General features: G+C 55.6%; 8 protein-coding genes across 8 annotated transcripts; 5 read left to right on the forward strand and 3 right to left on the reverse strand.

Annotated features, from left to right (window-relative positions):
• Positions 1-860: 860 nt before the first annotated feature.
• J3D65DRAFT_90560 (uncharacterized protein) lies at positions 861-3,054 on the reverse strand. The gene is made up of 3 exons (XM_066804237.1): positions 2,786-3,054; positions 1,486-2,721; positions 861-1,435 (listed from the first exon to the last, which is right to left on the reverse strand). The coding sequence occupies exons 1-3, from the start codon at positions 2,822-2,824 to the stop codon at positions 944-946; spliced, it is 1,767 nt and encodes a 588-aa protein (XP_066651724.1). The 5' UTR covers positions 2,825-3,054; the 3' UTR covers positions 861-943.
• Positions 3,055-3,884: 830 nt separating this feature from the next.
• Positions 3,885-7,635, forward strand: J3D65DRAFT_606028 (uncharacterized protein; the record flags this gene model as incomplete). Its single annotated transcript, XM_066798410.1, has 2 exons — positions 3,885-4,063; positions 4,116-7,635. The coding sequence occupies 2 exons, from the start codon at positions 3,885-3,887 to the stop codon at positions 7,633-7,635; spliced, it is 3,699 nt and encodes a 1,232-aa protein (XP_066651725.1).
• A 918-nt stretch (positions 7,636-8,553) lies between these two features.
• Positions 8,554-11,246, forward strand: J3D65DRAFT_91154 (Alpha/Beta hydrolase protein). Its single transcript, XM_066804240.1, has 7 exons — positions 8,554-9,012; positions 9,069-9,211; positions 9,278-9,873; positions 10,019-10,130; positions 10,181-10,282; positions 10,332-10,506; positions 10,561-11,246. The coding sequence occupies exons 1-7, from the start codon at positions 8,792-8,794 to the stop codon at positions 10,934-10,936; spliced, it is 1,725 nt and encodes a 574-aa protein (XP_066651726.1). The 5' UTR covers positions 8,554-8,791; the 3' UTR covers positions 10,937-11,246.
• A 1,079-nt stretch (positions 11,247-12,325) lies between these two features.
• On the forward strand, positions 12,326-13,622 carry J3D65DRAFT_90915 (uncharacterized protein). The gene is made up of 2 exons (XM_066804238.1): positions 12,326-12,692; positions 12,745-13,622. Exons 1-2 carry the CDS (start codon positions 12,437-12,439, stop codon positions 13,182-13,184), a joined length of 696 nt encoding a protein of 231 aa, XP_066651727.1. The 5' UTR covers positions 12,326-12,436; the 3' UTR covers positions 13,185-13,622.
• A 699-nt stretch (positions 13,623-14,321) lies between these two features.
• On the forward strand, positions 14,322-15,676 carry J3D65DRAFT_91131 (carbonic anhydrase). The gene is made up of 2 exons (XM_066804239.1): positions 14,322-14,592; positions 14,644-15,676. The coding sequence occupies exons 1-2, from the start codon at positions 14,412-14,414 to the stop codon at positions 15,294-15,296; spliced, it is 834 nt and encodes a 277-aa protein (XP_066651728.1). The 5' UTR covers positions 14,322-14,411; the 3' UTR covers positions 15,297-15,676.
• A 1,099-nt stretch (positions 15,677-16,775) lies between these two features.
• On the reverse strand, positions 16,776-18,247 carry J3D65DRAFT_635652 (uncharacterized protein). Its single transcript, XM_066801332.1, has one exon. It carries the CDS (start codon positions 17,786-17,788, stop codon positions 17,033-17,035), a length of 756 nt encoding a protein of 251 aa, XP_066651729.1. The 5' UTR covers positions 17,789-18,247; the 3' UTR covers positions 16,776-17,032.
• Positions 18,248-20,375: 2,128 nt separating this feature from the next.
• Positions 20,376-21,569, forward strand: J3D65DRAFT_606032 (uncharacterized protein; the record flags this gene model as incomplete). Its single annotated transcript, XM_066798411.1, has 5 exons — positions 20,376-20,557; positions 20,610-20,682; positions 20,736-20,916; positions 20,955-21,217; positions 21,276-21,569. The coding sequence occupies 5 exons, from the start codon at positions 20,376-20,378 to the stop codon at positions 21,567-21,569; spliced, it is 993 nt and encodes a 330-aa protein (XP_066651730.1).
• Positions 21,570-22,966: 1,397 nt separating this feature from the next.
• J3D65DRAFT_606033 (uncharacterized protein) lies at positions 22,967-24,211 on the reverse strand (the record flags this gene model as incomplete). Its single annotated transcript, XM_066798412.1, has 1 exon — positions 22,967-24,211. One exon carries the CDS (start codon positions 24,209-24,211, stop codon positions 22,967-22,969), a length of 1,245 nt encoding a protein of 414 aa, XP_066651731.1.
• Between the last annotated feature and the right edge of the window lie 353 nt (positions 24,212-24,564).

Below are 24,564 nucleotides of genomic sequence, written 5' to 3' on the forward strand. Positions count from 1 at the left end.
GCGCGGAGGCGACGCATGTCACTCGGTCGCATTGGCTCGCTGCGCAAAGGAAATCCAAGAAGCACGATTTGGATGCTTTCAGTGGCATGCAATTGGCAGCTTCATTTGTCGGCTGAGCCTTTGGACATGCAGGTGCGTTCATGTAGTGCAGTCGGCGACGGTGGTGAGCACGATTCATTTTCTCGGAAAGTTCGCACCTTCCATCGAGATTCGCGACTGTGGCGTAAGTCCGAGATGCGAGCTCATGATTGAGCGCCGCAGTCCGAGGTCCTGCACCACGTCCGTCGCGTTGCCGGCGAAAGAACGCGACATTGACTGAAAGTTTGCTTGCCAATGGCAGTGGTGTCAGTCCAGGCGCATATTCTGAGAGACGGCGAACTCTACGTCTTCTTCCTGGCGCAGTAAGGACGTTTCCACTCTAGGGATGGTTTCACGTGGAGTTTTGCGAATCATTGCGGACGGAGAAATTGGAGTCGTCTTGGTCCTTGGTGATGAAGGGTAAATGAAGCGTTTATGCAGACACGCAGTGCTCTCGAAGCAAGCCTCCTCGCAAGAGCGTCGTTCAGTGTGTATTGTACTCTCATGGACAATCGAGGCTCGTCCGACGACCGAGGAATACCTCTAAAAGCACACGATAGATGTAACAAAATACAAAAGCGCGAATGAATTTGAATGTCCGGCCTGTCAACACGCTCAAGAAAGTTGGGAAGGATATCATGTGCAACAAATTTTCCAAACGCCACAGCGAAAATTGAGAAAGGAACCAGGTAAAAGTCATGTAAAGCAAACTGCCTCAAGCCCATCGAAACAAAACTTTTGGCATTCTGACACATACAATGAATCTATGGCAGACGCCAGGGCGAGGTGATGTCGAACGAAAAGTGCAAAAAGACACAACGAAAGTCGCACTGCCAATGCTTGAGCGTGCTCAACGACAAGCCAATCAAGGGGGAGGAAAGGGTGTCTTGCCACGAAACCGCCCATTTTTGCTGCGCTTGACCTTCGGATCATTCTGACTGTTCAAAGGGCCCGAGGACGGCGCGTTTCTCTGACTTGTTCCAACGTTCGGCGGCTGCGTCGACGGACCTCGCGAACGGGAGCGGTTGATTGCAGTGAACGATTTGTGTCTTGGCTTCGCGCTGTTAGCGGGTTCCGGCGGCCTGGGCTGATTGCTAGAGCGCCATGCGCCTTGGTGACTCCGTTGCAAAGCACCTGAGTAGCTGCCGTGAGTGACCGGCCCGGTGTCGTCGCGATGATTCTGCGTTGGAGCGGGAGTCACACGGCGTGCCATCGGCTTTGGGGTTGCTGCGCGCCGCTCACCGCTCAGGCTTTCTGGTCGCTGATCTTTCCGCCGACTGGATTGGCCTGGTGTCGTTGTTTTTGCACTCGGGCTGGACTGTTTCGATATAGATTGATCGCCGGCAAGGTTCAAGCTCTGCAGAAGATGTCAGAAGCGGGAGAAGGAAGATCTGGGGAATCACTAACAGGGCTTTGCTCTTCTTTGAGTTCGTCATCTTCACGACTCAAATCTACGAAAGCTATCGCAGGGCGAAGATTCAATGGTGCGTCTGAAATGTAGAGGCGCTGACGCAGATGCTCGATTGGAATGTCTTCAGCCTCGCGACGGAGGAACCGGCGCTTCCAGGATAACCGAACTTCGGGCCCCAAGGCGTTCCAGTATTTCTCGACATGCATCTGCCACGCGTCTCGAGTTCCAGATGCTTCAATCAACTCGTCAAGTTGATACCAAATGAAAAGAGTTCTTGGACTGTCGATGAGTTCAGGAAGCAAATCTTTTCCTCGCGTGGTACGTAAGCGTTCTTCGTCCATGAACCAAGCCACCCGTGGGGCTAGAGTCCGAGAGATTCTCGATGGCTCCCAATAAAGAAGACGTTCGTCGGGCATATCCTCAGGTCGAAGGGCAGGTGGGGATTGGGGACTGTGATCGGGTTGACTTCTTGATGAGGAGCTCTGTCCACGGCGTTCAGCTGGAACTTCTGGGAGACGGTTGAGGCGAGCTCCATCAGCAAGAACCAATGCTCGACCTCGGTCGGCTTGGGGTCTCGGACGCAGATTGGTGTGAGGTTCTCTGTTGGACGGCTCGGCTACTTCACGAGTCTCGGTGGGAAGGTCGGGTGGGCGTTCGGCGCGAAGAGGGCCGCTCGTCGGACTAGTTGCTGGCGAGGACCAGGCACTTGTGATTTCTTGAAATAATTCCCTGTGGTCTGGGGTGACGAGCGGACCATGGAACGCCTCCGAAGCACGATGCAAAGTCTGGAGTTGCTGGGCCAAATGGGCGGCGTTTTTGACTTTCCCTCCGAGGATCCAGCAGAGCTTGAAAGAAAGCTGGTCGTGCAAGGTTTTGTGCACAAACTGCTTTATATCCTCATGGGCCTCTGTCAAGTCCAAATAGGAAAGCATTCGGCGTCCCTGGACTTCCAGAATGCTTTCCCAGTGGAGGTCGATGTTGATGATTTTTTGGATCATCCTGACCACAAGAGCCGGATCTTGGCGAAAGTCGCTTGTGGCGACTGTGGCCAACCACAAGCCCACATCCTCATGCGTCGACGGCCAGTTGACGTTTTCCGGGTGAAACGGGTCGACATTCGACTCAAGGAGGGGAGGGGGCGAGCTTCTCAAAGCTGGTGCTGGCGAAGACTGTGCGAGCCGTGGCCGCACATTCCGTGAGCTGCCCACTTGCGGAGCAGGCGAAGATTGATTCTACCCACAATGGATGGTCAGTCCCTGGAAAAGCTCGGATATCACTGCGGCGACGAGAACATACCTTGCGCTTGCTGCCACTCTTTTGGTGAGAGCGTGTCATTGTAGAAGTTGGGTTCTGGACTGGATGCTAGAGATGGTGCTGCCTTTGTGCCTGAGAAACGGAGGACCGGTGATGGACGTGTTTCAATATAGAGGATAGATTGAAGTTGATCTCGGAGAGTTAGCGTGCAAAATCGAGGATGAGATGAAAGATAACGAATCGCTTGAATAGAGATGAGAGGTTCAAGTTTGAATCATTGAGCGGACAAGAGTCAACGGGCGACCTGAAATTAAATCTCCTGTTCCTCGACTTGTGAAGCAGAGCATTGGTAAGGGTAATTGGGAGGCTGGTAGCTGCAGGGGTACAGCCAATGCTGATGCGAGAAGTCGAGTGCGCGTCCACGTACTCGCGTCGAAATTCATGACAAGGGCATGGGGCCACAGCAGCCGTTTCTTGTTGATCGATTGTTTGTTGCTTGTCCGACAGGCACACTGATCGGCCGGTATCGCACAGTCGTAAGATGTGGAAAAGGTCCTGTCGCAAGTCATCCCGTGCTGAGCTGGCCGAGCATCAGGTGGCCGGTGGTCAAGCTCGATGTGAATTTGCAGAGAAACATGTCATCTGGACTGCGTGCCATAGAGCACTCCAAGGGAGTCTTGGAGCAAAGCCGACTGGGCTTCTAGTTGTTGACGGCGGCTCCGTGACGGCGCAGGCCCACAAAAGAGTGGGAATCGGAACTGCATCTCGACGATTGTGGGAGGGTGCGAGGCTGGGAGACTGGGGCTGGCGGCTACGGACGATGGTCCCGGCGACGGCGGCCTGCATTTTGGAATGGCCGTGGTGTTGAGTCGTCCGTGCGGAAGTGATGGGACGGTGGCCCGTATGCAGCGTAAAATTGACCAGACGTCGACGGCGACGCGCTTGCCGGATTGGGCGTAGCGCAGGTCGACGCGTCGTCCCGAGAAGCCGCGTCGCGCTCGGGCCACGACAGGGCCAGCAACTCAACTTCCAATTCCCGTCTCCACTCGACTCGGTCTCGTCTCTTCTGTACCACCGTCGCATTTTTTGCGACTCTACCGTCTTGCCTCACATCACCTCACGACCCTCAGCTTCCGATGTCATGAAACTGCTCGTCAACATTCCGCCCTTGCCGCCGGCCATCGTCGGCACGCTGGGCCCTCCCCCGCCAAAGCCGGAACCGAAAAGGTTTGGCGTCAACGTCCTCCCGAACGAAACGTTTGGCGACATTTGGCCCAGGATCGATGACAGCTTCAAGCGACTGTATCCTAACGAGTATCTGTGCGACGTCCTTCTCTGCCCTCGCCATTGGAACCCGCTGACCCTCGCAAAGTCACTTTGCCATCAAAAAGCTCCAGGTCCTCGGCTGCGACGTTGCCTACGACGAGAAAGTCTGGGATTGGTTCGAAGGAGAGACCGACCGTTCCAAGCAGGTCGTCGAAGTCATCCGCCAACCCATCGATCGCAACATCTCCGTAGCGCCCACCTCGTTTCTACGACCGCCGAACCTGCTCAAACGAACCCACCTTGCCGCCATAGACGAGAATGCAAAGCGACGTCGCATCGACGAGGAACAGTATGGCGTCGCAATCGAAGACATGCTCCCAGACAGGCCAATCCGCTCCCGGGAACACGACACCGAAGGCTTGCGGCCCGGCAGCCGCGCCACGAGTGGAGCGAACTCTGATGTCGTCGTTGTTGCGGACTCGCAACGTGAGGCTGTTCCCTGGGGGGCTCCTCGAGATGCCACAAGCACTAAAACGGAGTCTCCAGATCGAACATCGCTGATGGATGTCCCAGAGGCGGTGCCGGGCGCTGTGGCCGCCGAGGCCAATGGCCTTCACCCGAACCCGGGAGCGGGGGTTTTCAGAAAACCCGGCTTGCCTGCGTCCGCGTCGAAGGATACAGCAGGTGCACCATCTGTGCGTCGAAGCGCAACACCCAGGAGGCGGAAGAAGTCAGTCCCAATCACTGGCTTCCCTCCCAGGCCCCCATGGAACCCATCACCCTCGCCTTCGACCCGTTCCCGACGCGAAAGCCCCAACGAGCCGGCGCCCGATTCCTTACCAGTCTCCCAACGACCGGAGCATCGGAGCGAACACGCCGGGGGCGAACCAAGCTTCGATGTTGGACGGGAAAACAACAATGAACGAGTCGCTGTGCGTGTCAGTCAAACGCCAACCCCGACTCAGCCCGACAGCCTCGCACAGGCACTTTCTTTCATTCCTCCAGGAGGCGAAGCCCCGACTTCAAGCCTTGTTCGAGAGCCATCAGCGATACTCGGCACCCCGCCAAGTGCGCAAAGACCTCCTCGCAGCCCTGATGGATCGCGGTCGCAAGCAAGCTCCTCAAAACCCGTGTCTGACGACCACCAAGCCGCCAAGAGCCTGGAGCGACGTCGTCACCAGAACGCAGAGCCTTCAGCTGCCGATCCCAGTAGCCAGCAATCTTCCCAACCAGCTTTGTCATCGCCTGCCAAACGGTCTGCTGACAAGAGAGGTGGCGCGGAGACCCCGAAAAAAAATGGTTCCAGCATCAGTCGCTCTCGCAAGAGCACGGGCGCCATTCAAGGCGAAAGCGTCATCGACAGGGGAGCTGCAGCACGTGGAGCTGACAAGTCTCGCTCTCGCAAGAGCACGGGAGCCATTCAAAGCGAAAGCGTCATCGACAACGAACCCGCAGACAAGTCTCGCAGGAGTAGCAATCAGCGACGGAAAAGCTCCGCAGGCGATTCCAACGCCAGTTTGCTCCGGACAGAAGTCGAGGAAGAGCCTCTACGGAAGCTGAAAAGGCTCAACGACGGCAGAAAAATCTACGAAGACCGCAAATCGAAATTCACGCCGCTTGAAGATGAGGCCCTTATTTTGGGTAGACAAGCAGGGCTCGAGTACGCTGAGATCAGTAAGGACTATCTCCCGAACCGGTCTTACAAATCCCTCCGTAATCGATACTTTCGTCTTCAAGACGGCGGCGACAACGTATCCCAGATTTCAGAGCCTTCCGTCGAAACCACCCCACGCACCCAGTCCAACCCAGCAGGATCCTCCCCACACGTTCCGACTTCTCGCAAAGACTCTCAAGCATCTCAAGGAAGACAATCATCCTCTCAGGCCGCGGCCTCCCGCAAAGACTCTCAAGCATCTCAAGGAAAACAACCATCTTCTCAGGCCCCGGTCTCCCGCAAAGACTCTCACTCATCTCGGAGAAAACACTCGTCTCCGGAAGTACGCATCCCCGCACCGTCGCAGCCGGCTCGCAAGGCCGATGCTTTGCCCTTCCAAACTTCGTCGGAGCCTCGATCGTCCCGTCAAGGAGGCTCTTCGCTTGCAAAATCGACACGGAAGCCGGACTCTGGCAACTCAAAGTCTTCGCAAGATGTCAGTGACGAAATGGAGAAGTTGGCCCAAAAGTACGTGAAAAAGCTAGCTGAAAAGGCAGAGGCCGAGCGGAAGATAAAGGCCTGCCTCGATCGACAGATCAAAGCTAAGAACTTTAGGGATCGCACGGACGAGCGCAAAGAAGGTGACAAGCGTCGAAGGAAGCGGGAGGCCAGCGAAAAAAAAGAGGTAGCGCGCCTACGACAGCTTGAGCAGGATGAGCTGCGGAGATTCCGTGCTAATCTCTTCATCTGTGAACAGGCGGGCCTGGTTTGGGCCCAGTCCGAGAAGCTGCTCGAGTCGGACCCGAATATGACGCCGGATGAAGTCCGAGGTAAGCTGAAGACGTACGGCTCTTCGAAGCCCCCCATTCACAATCATGTCCCCGATAGTGAGCACGATGGGTCGCTATCCAGACTGAGGCCTCGGCGCACGACACGCTCTGTGCCGAGTGTCGCAGACGGGGCAGGCGACCGGCGACAATCTGCGGAACATGTCAAGCAAAGGCAATCGTTGCCCAATGATGACCGTAGTTTGGGTGCTACGACTTCTCGGGTGAAAGACTCGAGCATTCGTGGCAAAGAAGCAGCCAAAGCCGGAGCCGGACAGATCACGGAGCCAGTGGAGATTGATGTGGTCTCGTCGACGAGCGGAGGCCCTGCTCACGGCCAAGCAATTCACGGACAAGCCATTGTCGCCGATGATTCGGACAGCCCCTCCGACGATCAGTCCATCACTTCCCCTGAGCCGGAGCAGCCAACAATGGCTGCAGCGTCGACTCAACGAAAGAAGCCAACCGTCAAACCACTTGAATTCCAGTCGGAAGAGCTTGGCCACGACCTGAACCCGGCAAGCTTTGTTCCATCGTCGCCATCTGATGCTTCCGATATTGAAGACGCTCCACCCTCATCTCCACCCGTTTTGCGCAGCCCTCTAGATGAAGACCGCCTGGCGAGATCTCCGGAGTCTTCGAGCTCCGAATCGGAAGAATCGTCCTACTCTGACTCAGAGGCGTCGAGTGAAGAAGAAGAACCCAAGCAAGGAGCGGTGATTCCCAAAACCAACGGTGTCAAGTCAAACGGCATCAATCCGCAATCTTCGGCGACGGAGCTTCAGCGTGACCCGAGAGTTCGGCCGCCTGCCGAACCCCGACCAGCACCAAAGTCGCCGGGGGCACGTTTTCGAGATCCACGTATCAAAAATTTGTCTGAACTCAAGGCTGAGATTGAGAAGGAGAGGGCGCCGATTCCAAAGCCTGTGGTTGTAGCGCCTCCTAAAAACCCCCAGCCGGTTGAGGAGAGTAGCAGTGACGACGATTACAGCAGTAGTGACGGCAGCACTGACACTGACAGCTCGGTCGAGAGGAGGAAAAAGGAAAGGAGGGCGAAGAGCAATCGCAAGGCTGCTCAGAGACTTCAAAGGAGTATGTTCACAGCCCCAGCAGTCTACCTTTCGTCGCACTGGGTTTGGATCTAACTGCTTGTTTAGTGGCAAATGGAGGATTCTGAAGCAGATGCCGGTAGATGTCCTGGCGTTCGGTTCGGCTCGGCACTCGAGACGCCTGTTTGCAAAATTTCTAGGAGTGGGAAGGTGAGAAGGGACAATATCGTGGCCTCATGGTGCAGGGTCTGCCGTCGCTTTGTGTTAGTCGCTCGAGGTGGTGGCCTCGCGGTACAGGGTCTGGTGTCGCTATGAGTTAGTTGCTTGAGGTGGTTGCAATAGCCAGATCCTGATGATCATCAAGATTGCTTTTATGCTTTATGCTTAAACGGGGCATTCGTTCCATGGCGGGGACCACTGACTTGAGAGTAGGTTGCCAAACTACCAGGCATCTCCAACTGCTGAAGAGTTTCCCAATGACGTTTCGCTAGATGGATGTGGCTGCGATGGCTGCAACTTGTGTGACACGGAGGTCGAGGTCGCGTAACATGCAGACCACGCCGCAGCGGAACAGGCGGCATCAACGTACCTATGCGATGGACTCTCCCCGCATCCTCGGTGGCCGATGGCGTGCGACAGATTGCCTGGAAATGACGACTCATACCGACAGCCTCCTGTCAAGCCATAGGCAAGGCAAAGTCGACAATGCACTCGACTCGCTGTGGCCACGAACGACATGTTCCTGGAGGGACGATGCACGTCTTGCAAGGAATTGACGACGGGCGCGTCGTACCTGACAATGGCGTTGGGGATCCCTGGACGATCAAGGCTAAGCCTTTATCAAGTCAATCTCGCAGAACCGCCCGCCCCGGCCCGAAAGCTTGCGCATCGACCGCGACGTCCCGCAGTCATGTTCTCGACCTTCGCTGTTTGCTCTCTCTGCTCGGCGCCCGCTGGAGCCGCCACTTGTTCTGAACGACAGACTGCCATCGCTGGCGCGGCCCATGGAAGACTCTTTCGACTTTGGCAACGTACCTGCCGAACCCAGAGGCGGTGAGGGCCTCGCGAGCCCCGAATCACCTTCCCAACCAGGCTTGGCCTCAGGCAAGCGAGCAGCGATGCTTATCATTCAGGCTGTCCCACCGCGCTTGATTGACCCCATCGTGCCACCTCGCTCCATGTCTCTTTTCCGGTATAAAGTTACCGTCTTCGACGGATACTGGCTCAAGCGCTTCCCAGCACCATACCAGCCATGTTGACCTCGGCTTTTCGCGCCAGTGCCACCGTAGCGGCAGCGTCTTTGCTAGTCACCGGCACATCTGCGCTAGCTAACAAGCTGCCGTTGAATGCAAGGGCGTACCTACCAGGCAACGCTACCGACGTCAAGACCATCGTTTCGCCGACAAATGTGACGATACGCTACAAGGAGCCCGGGCAAGCCGGAGTATGTGAGACGACGCCGGGAGTCAATTCGTACGTTTTTGCAGCATTACAACCTTTGTCGGCCTGCAGCTGACATTGACCATCAGATATTCTGGTTATGTCGACCTTGCACCCGATGTCCACACCTTCTTTTGGTTCTTCGAGTCTCGACGTGATCCAGCCAATGATCCCATCACGCTCTGGCTGAACGGTGGTCCCGGCAGCGACTCTTTAATCGGACTGTTTGAAGGCAAGTGATGCTCGTTGGGTGGACATTCTGAAACTCTTTCCCAGCTGTAAGCTTACAAGATCACAGAGCTTGGACCTTGCAACGTTACTGCGAATTTGACGTCAGAAGTCAACCCGTACTCATGGAACGAAGTTTCAAACTTGCTCTTCATCAGCCAGCCTCTTGGGACAGGGTTCTCATACTCTGAAGAGGCCGTCGGTAGCTTCAACAACGTTACCGGATCGTTCGTCGCCGACAACTCTGGATCCGACTACGGCAGATGGCCTGTCATCAACGCCACCGAGCTCGATACCACCGACCTTTCCGCCATTGCTACGTATCACGTGCTACAGGGTTTCCTGAGTGCTCTTCCTCAGCTTGACAGCGGAGTCAAGAGCAAAGAGTTCAACCTTTGGACAGAGTCTTACGGCGGCCACTACGGGCCTGCGTTCTTCAACTACTTTTACGAACAGAATGAGATGATTGCCAATGGCACAAGCTCCGGGGTGCACCTCAACTTCAACTCACTGGGCGTCATCAACGGAATCATTGACGAGTACACGCAAGCGCCGCACTATCCAGAATTCGCCCTCAACAACACCTACGGCATCAAGCTCTACAATGAGACGATTTACCAGTATGCCAAAATCGCCTTGAATATGCCAAACGGCTGTTTGAATATGGTAAGTTTGATTTCAATTTGGAGATTGCTCTAAAGAATCGTGGTGCACTCAGTCTGGAAGTTGAAAGCTCCCTAGTACTCCCTACCTGGAACTCCTTGATCTCTCGTTTGAGACACCTCGCTTTGAACCATGCTGACAAACGCAGATTGATTTCTGCCGCGAGTCCGACAGGAGCACAATGGCTGGACAAGCGCTTTGCTCGGAGGCTACATCCATGTGTAGGGACAATGTCGAAGGCGTATACTACAACTTCGGAGGTAAGATGGTCCAGTACGCATTTCGCGATACGTTTCCTAACAAGTGGCAGACCGTGGCGTGTACGATATTAGACATCCATACGACGACCCCACGCCTCCTTCCTACTACGCCGATTACTTGAACAAGGCGGATGTTCAGAATGCACTCGGAGGTTAGCAGAATCCTGGAACCAGGATTTTATCAGCTGACACGTGCTGCAGTGAATCTCAACTACACCTCGAGCAACAACGACGTCTACTACGCATTCCAGCAGACGGGCGATTTTGTCTATCCCAATTTCATCGAGGACGTGGAGCAGCTGCTTGCGGCCGGCGTGCGCGTGGCGCTCATGTACGGTGATGCTGACTACATCTGCAATTGGTTTGGCGGAGAAGCGTGAGTTGGCCGCAGATTCAAGCCGTAAAGACTTGCAACTCTAACTGCGTACAGTGTCTCGCTCAAGGTCGACTACACCCACCAGGAGGAGTTCCGCGCTGCCGGATACGCGCCCTTCGTCGTCGATGGTGCCGAGTACGGTGAGGTGCGCCAGTACGGCAATTTCTCTTTCCTCCGCGTCTACGAAGCTGGCCACGAGGTGCCGTACTACCAGCCGGTCGCATCTCTGGCCATGTTCAACCGCACCGTATTCCACTACGATGTCGCGACCGGCGAGACTCCCGTCACCGCGAATCTGACCACAGAGGGTGAGCCGGAGGCCACGCACACGGAATCTTTTGTGCCTTTGCCAACGAGCACCGGCAACTTGGCAGCGTCTGCCGCGCTCGATTTGGGCAAGTCGAAGCTGCCGATGTTGATGGGCTTTTAAAGACGAAGTCGAGATTAGATTTCCAATTCGGATCGAAGAATCATGAAGAACAATTGATGGATTTGCCAATTCGCTTAACCAAGCATCCCTTTGACTGTTTACTCATCTCCTTCCGCTGCACCTTCCATTTCAGGTTAGGTCAATATTTAGCATTGGCCGGACCTCGCTCCCAACCATCTTTCAGTCAACTCGACGCAGTCGAAGATGGCAAAGTCGCGCGGTCGCACCTGTTCGTTTGCAATTGCGATATCGGCCGTATCACAAATCCACCACACTCTCCGTACGCGAGGACAGACTGCCAAAATGCAGGAAAAGCAACTTTGGATTGTGCATGATGCGAAACAAACCCCGGCCGACAGGGCTCGGAATTGACCCACACTTCAAAGTCCTGTACCGCGCAACCAACGCTCAACGGGGAAATAAACGGATTTTCCATCCGGCAACGGCATCACCATTGGCCAACGCAGCTCGCTTACGTCGCCGGCGTCGTCAATCAGACTTCCAATGCAAGCGCGCTTTGATCGAGTCCCGTATACAGCGCAGTGCATAAAGGAAATTTCAAGCTGCCTGCCGGCTGTACGCCAGATCATGTGCAGCCCAAGACTCTTGTGTCAAAGTACATGCATACGCAGACCAGCGATACCAGCGTCGTCAACGTTTTCACTTCCCCGCTGCACGCTCGGACGACACAGACGCTCCCGTTGTTCCTGACAGGAAACGCCTTTGCATTTGCACGCTGCAGGCGCGGCAGCGGAAACGGGTGCCGGGCGTCAGCCACAACGCAAGGGAAAAGCAAAGCACCTGTCGGTGGAATACCCGTTGGTCGCCTGCGTCGGATGTGACAGCCGTTGGACCATGCGTGGATGCAGCACAAACGCGTCGACGACATCTTCCATCATTCTGGGTTTGTGAAATCTAGAGGCTGGTCAATGGATGTACAAAGCAGGTTCGTGGTTGCTGAGGTGATGCAAGTGCTGTTTCCTTGACCGAGTATCACCGATGCATCAATCATGCAAGCAGTGATCCGTCCACTTTACGAAATACCTATCCCATCGAACGACGTCAGACGGATCGCTCAGTTTCTGAGGCGCGCAACGGAAGCATCCTGCAGTCGTTACTCAACACTTCCTTCCGAATTTCGGTGGCTGGTTCGCAAGCCGCTGCGGAGGTCCGTTCTACAACGGAACAGGCCTTTCGAGTGGCTGAGGTTGCGAGTGGAGACGTTTAGCGAATTTGTGGCTGCGTGGCTTTGCGGGTGTGGAGTTTCGGGAGGCTGAGGGCATTGTCTTTGTCTGTGCTCGAAGTGGCCGAGAGCAATCCATTGTACTGACGACTGGCAGTCAGTGTTGACGGACTTTTCGAGATCACCTTGGAGAGCTGGACTTTTGACGGATTCTCGCTTTGTAAGCTTTCTTCGAAGCGAATGTCCTTCGGCGGCGGAATTTTTCTAGGAGAGTGCAATTCAACGACTTGCAAATCACTCGTGTCGCTTTACGCATCATGGCTGATCCTCCGCAGGCTTTACAAATGCTCTCGGGGCTAGATTCCATGTCTTACTTCTCAGAGTGTCTTCAATTGTTTGGCAGTGGCTGGGCATTGCGACAATTTTCATCCAGCTTCTCCGCCTGCTCTTGGCGATTCGATCATGTGTCTTATCGAGGGATTCCGTGCGTTTCTCCAAGGCTTTTGAGAGTGGTGGCGAAGTCAGCAGAATGTGGACAGACCACGAAGGAAATAATGGTCGATGCTCCCAATGGTCACTCAGCCTGCCTGACTCGGTTAGTGTAGTTCGCTAAATGCCTAGTCAGGAACGGCGGCGTTGGCCTCGGCGGCGTCACTTCGACTTGGTTGCTGCAGTGTGTTCCAGTTGTGCTCGACTGTCCTGCGCAACACCCAAGAATTATTTGGTGGAGAGGAGATGCAAAGGACGAGGGCTCGTCTCTGTCTCGTTGCGAGCGAAGGCCTGATTGCCTCAACGGGCCGAAGGGGGCCGATGATCCCCCGCTGCGGCCATCCCCGCTCGGACTCCATCTCGTCCCCGTCTCCCTCCTCTCCACCTCCACATCAATCACCCGTCGAGTCGCGCCGCGTCACTGGCCTTCCAAGGCCTCAGGTCTCTACCCGGGCAAGCTCCCGCCGCCCTCACGTCACCATCCCACTCCAACGTTCCTCCAGTCCTCGGCCCCGCGGAATCCGTCGTCCTCCGTCGACCTTGCCGCCTTTCCACAACCGCGAGATGCGCCTCTGAAATCACGCTGGCTGGAGCTCTCTGACCAATCCTCGACGCATGATTCGCATTTGCACCGCCCCCGCGCACATCGTCAGAAGTCCAGGGCCAAGATCGACAAACGAAAGTCGCGTTTCGGCGATCCATACCCTGAAACCACCACCCCACACTCAGAGTCCTATCTCTGCCACCTCAGTCTTGGACCCTTTTGCATCCCGTGAGCAGCAATCAAATTGCATGTCTACGAAGCGAGGCCAAAATCCTTGTGCTGGGAGAGGGAAGCTTGATTAGGCAAAATGGGCTGACGGCCGCCCCGGCCTGACTCGACGCGCACAAGAAGTGGCTTATCCGCGCATTTCCAATCCTCTCGGTCTGGCACTCAGGCATCCACACGTCTTTGGAGCCAAGATGGAATCTTTTCATCCCGTTCATGATGCGCACTGAACGTGCTGCCGCGCCGAATCGATTGCATGTCCTCAGCATCGGAAGACGACTTGGATTCGAGTCCATATCGATAGCTTTTGCTGAATCCGAGAGTCGCAATCCTGCAAACATGACCAATCAGTGACAGGCGCATTGCGGAATTCTTCGGGTTTTCGAAAAGCATTCTGGCGCCCGCCTCGTCTCGAGACGAAACATGCAAGTCACCAGCAGTCCAGATACCGACGGTTAAACTGGTATTGGCATGAGAAGGATGTCGCCAGCGGAGAGTCCTCTTGGCGCCAGAAATGTCTAGGCACGGAGTCCGCCGTCCACCTCTCCCAAGCCAAGCCTCCGAGCAAGCCACTCCAGCTACGTGAAGAGTCCTCACGCGGCGTCTTGACCTGCAGAGAGTGGAGATGCGGAAAATGCCTGCTCAGATGCCAATCGAGTTTCGAATCATCAACCGAATAGGCCATGTCTGTGCGGAGTCTCGACGACTCAGGGCGAGTACTGCCGAAGGTACAGCGTCAAGCCCTGCCCAATACCCAACTGGGCCTTCCATCAGTCGTATTTGTTGATATTAGCCAAGCGTCGCGATGCGCAATGGTCGGGCTCAGGTCTGGCGGGCACATGTCGTCGGCGTGAAGGCCTGGTACAGCGACACTCATAAATATCTTCGCCGTCTGGCGATGTCTCTTGCATTTAAGCAGTCACAATAAGCTCACCTTGCCTACACTCTATTTTCAAGCGTTGCTGTTTCCTGTGCTCATCACAACTCTGTTGACTCAAGCTTCAAGCCACTCCCTTATACCCTAGAGCCTCAAAATGTTCTTTCAAGCACTTCCACTCGTCGCCCTCCTGGGTCAAGCACTGGCTTGCCCTCCCCATGACAACGCCGGGCCCATTTCCCACAGCAAGCGGGAAGACGGTGCATGGAGCAAACGCACACCCACTCCTGCCGATTGGCACTACGATCACTCTCTCCACTGGGAGACTGTCAACGCAAGTAAGTCACTTTCCCCCTCGGCTGTATGTATATCGATTGACTCGATGCCAGGCTACGAGACATGCCACACTGGCACGCAACAATCCCCCATCAACATTGGATTGGACCAGGTCCTCTCGAGTCAACACAAACCCGACCTCAAGAACATCCACGGCAACTTCAGCGGTCATTTTTACAACAATGGATATGGACCTGCTTTTACCCTGGACCACGACGAGGGAGTGTACACTACGCTTCCGTCGATCAAGTACGACGACGTCGAGGCGTACTTGACCGGGTGGCACATTCACAACCCTTCGGAGCACACCATTGGCGGACACCGCAGCAAAGGAGAGATTCACTTTGTTTTTGCTGATGCCAAGGGCAAGTACAAGGCTGTTCTTGGAATCCGCATCGACCCGTCGGCCTCTGCAAGCTCGCCATTCTTCGATCAGATGCCGGAACTGATTCACTTCAACGAAACCGACGTCCAGCTCAGCACCACGCTCGACCTCGGCCTTGCCCTGGACCAAGTGAACGACTTCAACGACTTTTGGACGTACAAGGGCAGCCTTACCACGCCGCCGTGCACGGAGGGAGTGCGCTGGTTCGTCGCATCGCCGATTCTCCTGACCAGCATCGATCAGATGAAGCAGCTCATCCGAGCATGCACGTACTCGGCGAGGCCAGAGCAAGAGGTTTGGCTCCACGACATCAACGTGTGAGCAGAGAAAGCCAATCTACGAAGCGCTTTGGATCGCAACTTTTCACTTCTTGTCCATATTCTTTCCAGATTCATCATGTACTTAGCTGAGCGCAACCCCACTTGTCGGTTCTCCAACGCATAGATTTGGGCCAAATAGACTCGACTTTCCACGTTTCGAAACTTTTCCATCCCGCCATCTTGTTGCAGTTCCGGGCACCCCCACAGCGCGCCACGACGTGTGTTGACAGGGTTGGACCATTAAGCGACTGAGGAGAGAGAGGAGCCAAGCCATGGCTGCCGGGGCCCTCGAACGGCAGGATTCCTGCCAAGAGCGGAGTCTTTAGCCGCCGCCGCTAGACGTCGCCCAGCCTTCTTCACTGGCGTGGGAACTGCATAGGGCAGGAAGGCCTCATGCCCTAACGAATGACATGCATGGGCTCCCTGATTGAGCAAACCTTCTTTTCTCCTTCCAAGCCAGACGACATCCACGGACCCGGGCTCCGAGAATCCGTTCGAGTCGGGGTCTGTCGTCAGGCTGTCGCAATGCTCGTCTGGCCCAACTACCAGAGGCTGGTAAGAGCCGTCGCAGGCTTGGGTCGACCTACGTCACATTTCAAGCTCTGAGGACAATCCAGCTAAGCACCTGCCCGATTGGTTCGTCTGCCTTGGCGAGACTGGACGACGTCGACGAGGAACCCGGGTTCAGCCGCGTGCTGAAGCGACTTCTTCCGCCCATCTGACAATGCTCAACTACAATCAGTCCACTTTTCGTCATCCCCATGTTTTCCCCGCCAACTCAGCAGCTCTTTTGGGTCGCTTCCGCAGAGTCGGACGATCGCGACCTGTATCTTGTCGTTCCCAACACTTTCGCGCCTCCGCCCGTCAAATGCACAGCCGCGACCTCTCGCGGCGAGGCAGGACGTGGGTCCGTCAGCCTGATGCTCGAACTCGACCGTGGAGCGAGCGAGGTTCCCCGCAAAGAGTATCAACTCACGAGACGACGTGGTCTTCGTCGATCAGGCTATTTCGTTCGAGCAGCAAATGAACGACCTCGTCGGTCGAAGTGCGTCGAATCCCCACCGCGAGGGAGTGATTTTCCAGTGAGATGCGGAGGATGACACCAAAGAGCTTTCAGATCGTTTTTCAAGGGGGAGCAAAAGCCGAGGACAAGACCGCCGCTGACGCTCGACAGGATTCGGTCGTCGTTCCAGAGAAGTCTGCAAATCGTGAGCTTCAGTTTGCCGCCGCCTGACATTCCGACGAAAGAGCGAGTTGTCCGTCCAACGTGAGAATGTAGCGCAGCACTGTCGTATGCCGTCCCCTCTGAAAAGTCTCGAGCAGTCGATCGCATTGCTCAACTGATTGGCCAACATTCCTGAGCGGTTGAGGCCCGCGAACGATGAGCAACGCCTCGCACAACAACTCGACACTGTTGAAGCAGGCGAGTGGTGGGTCCGTGGGCGCATCACTTTCGAGGCGGAACGCGATCGATTCTAGTCTCCATTTCATTCTTTTGCGCCGCATGACCTAATTTTACAGCAATGACTTGCCTCGCGCATTTTCGACCACCTCTCAACAAAGGAAACGAGCATATCCGGCGTCACGCATGCAACAGCCTCGCCATCAGACGTGCAACATTAATTCAGAACAAACAATTATCAGCACACAATACTTACTCGTGAGAAAGAAGAAACGAGGCTAAGCTCACAACAGCATCGCTTCGCCAACGAACAAAGGAAAAAACGTCGAGTCTAACTACAAGAGGAGAAGCAGAGGGCCGAGAAGGAACGTGGGCCAGTCCGCCCACCCGCGTGCCGCAATGTGGTGGGACGCCGCACCCGTGAACATTGCCGGTGAAGATGACGCCGCGCCCGGAGTCGAGGCCGACGGGGTAAAGGTGCCGCCCGGCGTGGTCGGAGTGCTCGAGGTCGGAGTGCTCGAGGTCGGAGTGCTCGAGGTCGGAGTGCTCGAGCTCGGAGCGGTCGAGTCCGTCGAGGAAGAATCCGTCACGGCGAGACTGCCCGGGCCGCCGGGGAAGCTGAGTTCCGAGGAGGTGCTCGACGTAGTGGGCGTCTCGACGACCACTGTAGTCATGTCCCCGAGGCTTGTCGGCGAAAGCGTCGTGGTCGTGGTGTCGCTGCCGGGCGTGCCAATAGTCGTCGTGCAGATGGATCCGTCGGCGGGTGTGTTGATGATGAGGGAAATCGTTCCTCCAAGCGTCAAAGGCAAAATGGTCGAAGTGCTGGGGGTGGGGCCGCAGTACCCTTGAGTTGAAGTCACCGTCGGTCCATTCGTGGGCGTTACTACCACGACCGTTGTCGTCTCTCCGCTCGTTGCTGGCGTCAATGTGGTCGTGGTGGCCTGGGTGCCGGGGCCAGGGGTGAGCGAAGTGCAAGAGTCGCCCGAGGCCGGCGTACCGATAAGCAAAGTGGTCAAATCTCCAAGCAGTCCGGGCAGGATGATGGAGCTGATCGTCAGAGAGCCGCAGATTCCGGCCGTGACCGTGACCATGCCGCCAGCCGGCGTGGACGTCGTCAGGGGCGTTTCTACGACGACCGTCGTTGGCCCACCGCTCGTCAGGGGCAATAAAGTGGTCGTCGTGGGATCAGCGGCTCCGGGCGTACCAATCGTGGACGTAACCACGTCGCCGCCGGATTGAGAGGGTTCGACGACGACGACAGTAGTCGGATCGCTGGGGTTGAGGGGCGTCAGAGTGGAAGTGATGGGGTTGGCGACGCCTGGAGTTTCCGTGGTCGATGTCACGATGTTTCCACTAGATTGAGAAGGCAATTCTACGACGACAGTAGTGGGATCACTCGGGTTGAGCGGCGTCAAAGTCGTGGTAGACGGCTCGGCGGTGCCGGGAGTTTCAGTAGTGGACGTAACGATGTTCCCGCTCGACTGAGATGGCAATTCCACGACGACAGTAGTGGGATCACTCGGGTTGAGCGGTGTCAAAGTGGTCGTAGAGGTGAATTCGCCCTCGTAATCGGTAGTTTCGGTAAGAATAAGTCCGCCAGGGGTCGGGAGTTCGACGAGGACAGTGGTAGGGTCTCCACTGACTAGCGGGGACAAAGTTGTAGTGAGAGTCACGCCGCCCGAGTAGTACAGGGTGGTGGTCACCAAGCCGCCGCTCGAGAGTGCAGTCGAGGGCAATGCGGCTCCAGAGCATCCGCTTCCCGCCAGCAACACGGTGGCCGTGACGGGCTCGGGGCCGCAGTTTGTGCAAGTGGTGACATATGTCGAATAACAAGCAGGAAGGCCAGTCACAGTCTGTGTGATAGTTTGGGTAACGAAGGACACGACGTTGGAGCACTGGCTCTCGCTGGCGAGGGGCGAGGTGAAGGTGGCAGGAGGAAGAGGTCCTCCAGGGGTGAGAGAGCCAGTTGGAGACTCTACGGGTCCAATGGGGACGGTCAGAGTCGTGTAAACGCCAATTACGGTCGTCGTGAAGCCTGGAGGAAGAGTGCCAGGCGCCGGGGACCCGCCGATGGTCTCGGTCACGGTATATGTGACGGGCTGCAAGACTCCCGAAGACAGCGTTTGATAGACGGTGGTGTAGATGGTTGTCGAAGCGGTCGACGGCGTCTCGGTGCACGTCGTTTGCGTTGTAGTCGTCGTTTCAGTGCTTCCAGGCAGCGTGGCAGTGCTGACCAAGAAAGAGGCCTCATCTCCTCCCACGGTGTAGGTGCTGCTTCCGATGACCGTGGCTGTAGGAAGCGTCACCACCGTCGTCTCGCAACACGTGCTTGTCGAATCGGTACCAACGTTTGAGGCATCTTGTGGTATGGCCTCGACGGCCAAGGGGAGTAGCGCTGCCAGCCAGAAGGAGTGCATGGCTTCAACAGGCCGCAAAAAGCCGCAGAAATGTGCAGCAACAAAAGTGAGTGTCGACTTGGTTTGCCGTCTGAAGATGGGAATTCAACGGTTAAGTCTTGTCCTCGGCAGCCAGGAAAGAGCCCCGGGCTGGCATTTGATCGTCCGTAGAAATGAGCCCAAATTCAGAAGCACCGCGTTCCAAAATGCGCCTCTGCGTCACTTCAACCACACGGGTTGAAATGGATTGGGAATTGGTCAGTCATTGCTCAAGAGACGTTTGCCTGGCACGGCAAACGGGGCCAACGCCGCACATTCAACAAACCACAGGGTCCGAATTCCTTGTTGCAAGAGGGCTGATCGGCATCAGGAATACGGAGGGCATGGTCTAGAGCCATGACGATAGCCTTGTGAAGCATTCAAACGGCCAGGCAAGCTTGCAGACGAGCAGTCGACTCGTTGCAAAGCTTGTCGTGGAAAAGAAATCCCAAGCTCTTTCGTGCACCGTGTGCCAAGCAGATTCAATGCTGGGCAGCGCTTTTCATGCAGAGCGCTCGCTTGCTCCGTCCGGCTGCAGGTTGCGGAGGCGAATTCCGCCATGTCATTCTCCATGGAGCAAAAAACAAACAAACAGACAGATCCAAGGAGGCATTCAAGCCTTACCGGCAATGGAAGAAAACGGGCGATCAAGTGCTTGAGTTGCAAGCCAGCGTCGGCGGCGCGTCAGGGTTGATCCGCAAGCTCGCTAACCATTGCATAATGTCCACGAGCGACAGGAATGGGTCGATATTCGGCATCGCTTTCGCCCTCTGCCAAATCCAACGAGCATGGACATTCGAGCGATTCTTCCATCGAAACTGGATTCCAGCATCTTCGATAAGATGCTCTGGCGAAGGTGCGCGAAATGGACCAGGCCCGAGTGGTGCGAATCGGACACGTGCGAAGACCTGCTCAAGCGCATCGCCATTTCGCATGCCCTCAGCTTGGGAACGACACCATTATATAATGGGGTTTGAGAGGACGAGGCGAGTGTCGAGGTTCAGAAAAGTCGCGATGGAAGGAACAGGAAGTCCACCAGGAAGCCACGTGACTCTCTCCTCCGGGCACGTGCACTCGCGCTGGCTGTTGCCGACGCGTTCACAACTTCCTCAGTTTGGTGTGCGGACCACGTTCAAGTCAAGCGCGCGGATCTGCAATTCTCATCGAGTGTTCCCTGGGTTCCAGTCATTTTTCTTGTTGCTTCAGTCATATAACCCGCGTCAAACACGCACTTCCTCCCGCCATGTCTCCGCCGTCGGCACCACGAAATGGACAAACAAACGAAGTGCAGCCTTTGACTGGGCGTGACAGACTACACCCCGCCTCAATCGCCTCTGAGAACTCGACGTTGGCAACCTTCTTCTATGCTGATCAGCCTCGCATTCCCCACCAATCCAGAGACGGATTGATCAAAGACGCGCACCGGTCAGTCGTCCCCGATAAGTGGTGGTCGGGAAATCCACGACCACACGATCAGAGATACCACATCGGCCGCATCATGGAGACCGAGCTGGGATAGCAGCTTCACGGCGATGCCCGATGCATCCAGTGTAAGAATCGAGGCAGGGAATGCTGGGCGTACTCTGCAGTGGGAGTCACGCAGATTTCCAAGCCCGGCGAAGCTTGTGCTCGCTGTCGCTTCAAGGTCGGCTCCTGCAGTCTTAGTACGCGGCCCAAGGAGACAAAAAAGCGAAGGCGTGCAGGCTCTTCAATGCCGTATCGGCTGGATAGGGTCCCGAGACTGCTTGCTCCAAACCCTCCCGAAGAGACGTCTCAAACCACACGTAGTGAACCCTCTGTTGCCTGACGCCCTTTTCTCGAGGATCGGGCACAGAATCGGGGCAAGCCGAACCAGCACTTTCCGGGGATGATACTCAGACAACTAGCCGCGATTCACTGTCTACTCAGCCTTCAACCTTGCAGCTGGTTGAAATCATCGAGCTTACTGATTCAAGCGACGACGAAATGCCAGTGCACTTGGAGTCTGATGTCGAAGAAATTAATCGCATCATCAGCTGCAGTGGCAAAGGAGAGGATGCTGAGGACACGCCGAGAAGCTCAGAAATGCAGAGTGTCGACTTTACGGTAAGTCCAAGTAAACGATGCTACCACTATAAAAGTTTGCTGAAGAGAGATGAAGCAGCGCAACGAACAAGGAGTAGCCGCTGGTCACTCCCAAAACGACAACGCATCACGCAACGTCAATCTCCTAACAAGTGCGATCGACCATTCCAGCCCTCTCGAATGTGTTTTGGACAGATTTGAAAAGGACGAAGACCATATCACAGCAGCGGCGGCGGCAAGGGCAGCAGTGGCAGATTTTGGCGGGCCTGTTGTCAATCCTGCTACGTATGGTGCTGTATATGCCGCTACCATCTCCAATCTTCGGATTCTGCGAAACTCGCCACAAGGTGGAACTCACACTGTCAAGGCATGAATGACGTGCGAAACGAGGCATGAGAAAACAGGAGAGACGAGCTTCTTTGGCAGATCACGCGGATTGCTAGCCCGCTCACCTGCCATCTCTTGAAAGCCACTCTCGTCAACCGAAAAAGGGATTGATTTAGTGACTTCGTCGACTTGAGCAAACTGAGCCCAGAAATTTGCCACCGAAGAAGCGGAGGACAAGAAAGGCCAAGGACCAATTCCGTCCATCAAGCTACGACGCTGTTGTCCTTTTCGCGGGCGTCTCGAAGACACATTTCGAAAGTCAAAACGAGAGGGTGGATTTTGTCATTTTCTAGAGACGTTTGAAGTTGTAGTAATGCCGAATATACCCCTTTCGGCGACCTGCATGGCTTGCTCGAATGGAACGAGACCTAAGCCCAATCTATTAATATTCAGGACAGGAATGTCGGCTTTTTCATCTCCCTGTTGATTTGTGGGATTGGTGTGCACTCACGCGCCCGCTTTGCTGTGGAATGCTTGGTCTCTCTCGTGACGCCGTCTTCTGGTGGATCAGTGTCCGCATCCCAAGGTCACCAGCCTGCAGGAACAAGACGAGAAAAAGAGAGCCAGGAGAGAAAGACGGGAACACCTCTTACCCGATAGTTCAGGCCGTTTGAAAGCAGGCACGTCCAAGCTTGTGAATCTTCCAGAGAAAAAGGGCACGAATTTAACGGCAAACTCGAGGAACGCAAAGGGTGGATTCAGTAAATTGTCAGTAACAAGGCCACGACGTTCGAAGTTGCGCAAAAGACCGCAATTACCCCCTTTGATGAGCCGCATGTCTGGCCGACCTGAACAGAGTGACCTCAACAACAGGCTGTCCGCTTCGCGGAATCTTTCCAAAGAGGCAGAGAAAACAGCAATGTTGGAGAAACACTACCGAGCGCCTGCGCTCACACAGATTCCAAACCACTCCTCGGATCCAACGACAGGCAAGCCCGAGAAGAAGCAAAATAAAGAGAAGGGGGTGGATTCAGTAACTTTACCGCCGTGTTTGAAGTTGTTCTCGAACCGCCGAATTTACCCCTTGTGGCGCGTCGCATGCGTGGACGCCTGAAGCGTAGGAGACTGACGAGCTGAACCATTTCATTGCAATGAAGCTTTCATCTATGTCGCTTTCGACAACTTTCTATCTTATCAGGCACCAGTTTGTCCGGTGGATTGATGTTCTGTTTTCGAGCTACACCTTCGTCGTCAAAGAACAAGACAGTCACCAGTGCTCCGTCCTCTTCTCGTCTTGATTGTCGACAATCTCAGCCCGCGGAATTCCGCAACCTTCTAGCCCAACCCTCAGCCGGCTGTCGTCTTCTCAAACTTCCAATCGAAAAGTCGATGCCTGCACCGATTCGACCGCACCATTGACCAGATCCCTCATTCTCAGCACCCTCACAGACACTGCGTCCCTGCCCTCAATGACTTCCCCGGCTGGGCGTGATCACTCAAAGACAAGACAATCTGAAGTGGTTCCTCCTCTTCATCATCGTCCTCTCTCCTCACCAAAACCTCGGCTTCCACCTCTCCCCCAAGCAAACAACCACTCTCCCCCGCAACCTCGACGACCAAGCTTTCGGCCAACCCGACGCCGTTCAACCTCGCCGTCTTCTGCAGTGTGCCCAAGTTCCTCGCAACGGCGTGAATCACGGCCGGGGCGTCAGGTCTGAGCACATCAAGCGCCACTCTGCCACAGGCTCCTCCTCCATCGTCACTGCTGTTGCCACCACCACCGCCACATGGCAATACCAGCAAAAACTTTGTCCTGCTGCCACCGCTGTCGCGCGCCGCGGGCAGAAAGTCCTTGGCCACAGCCTGCATGAGAGGCATGCCATCTGCCACATATGGGCCCCAGGAAGTATAGCTCTCGAGCGCGCAGTTGCGCACGAGGCTGATCTGGAGATGGCGCAGCGTGGGGCCAGCGCAGCGTACCAAGGCGCCCAAGACCTCGGTGTAGCGCTCGAGCTCGGCGCCCCAGCGCGTCGCGAACACGCGCCGTTCGATCCACTTGTCGGGCACGTCGATGTTGACGCGGCGCAGCAGGGGAAAGTAGCGCGGGGACAGGACGAACCGTGGCGTGCTGCTGCGCGAGCGCAACATGTTTGGAATGTGCACGACGCTAAAAGCGTTGCGACCGTATAGAATGGGTGCGGCTTCGAGGTGGATGCGGCGGCAGCTGGAGAGTAAAGAGGGCGTCAGGTGTCGTGCGTAATGCGTGCGTGGCAGGCCGCCGTCGGCGACGAGGAGGACCACGGATGGGTAGGTTAGCAGGTGGGCCCATATTTGACCGCGTATCTCTGGTGGTAGCTTTCTGAACAGGGGACTGGTATTTTGAGGGTCGACTGGCCCAGGGGCGAACAGTGGTGATGGATCTTGGAGGTGCGCGGCGAGAGATTTTCGTTGCATTTGTGGTCTCGAATCGGATGACGGAGTGGCTCGATGTAATTCGCAGTAGGGCGAAGTATCGGGGCAGCATTTCGAATCGTGGTTGGACCAGGCGTTGCGGATTTCGCGCGCAATGTCGTAGGTATATCGAGGATCAACTGGGGCGCTTCGAAGGCTGGTGCTCGCAACGTGCGTGGGAGAGCTTTCCTCTGAAGATTGTTCCGAAAGCCCCGAACGAATTTTTTTCACGTCCATCGCAAGCTTTTGAGTTCCTGAAGATCTTGAAGACTGCCAATGTCAATGTTTCGGGATTTCAGCGACTAGATTGAGAACGACTTCGCAGTGGAGGCAGAAACGATGGGTTTGCCAACGACAAAACGCGACGGCGAAACGGAACGAAGCAGTCAAATGATGAGCAGTGGTCGACCTGAAAGACGTAGCATATGTACCTGCCCGAGAAACAGCGCATTCAAACAAAGCACCTTGAGGTCTTGATCTCGAGCACCTTGATGGCCCGGCCCCTCGACTCGAGCACTGTCAGACGGTCAGTGGCGTGTTGATACTCGTCCGATTCGCATGTCGCATGCGTTGTTCTAAACATTCTCTCG

The sequence above is a fragment of the Phyllosticta citribraziliensis genome (genome assembly GCF_038025025.1).
Source record: "Phyllosticta citribraziliensis strain CPC 17464 chromosome Unknown J3D65scaffold_11, whole genome shotgun sequence".
NCBI classification, from domain to species: Eukaryota; Fungi; Ascomycota; class Dothideomycetes; order Botryosphaeriales; family Phyllostictaceae; genus Phyllosticta; species Phyllosticta citribraziliensis.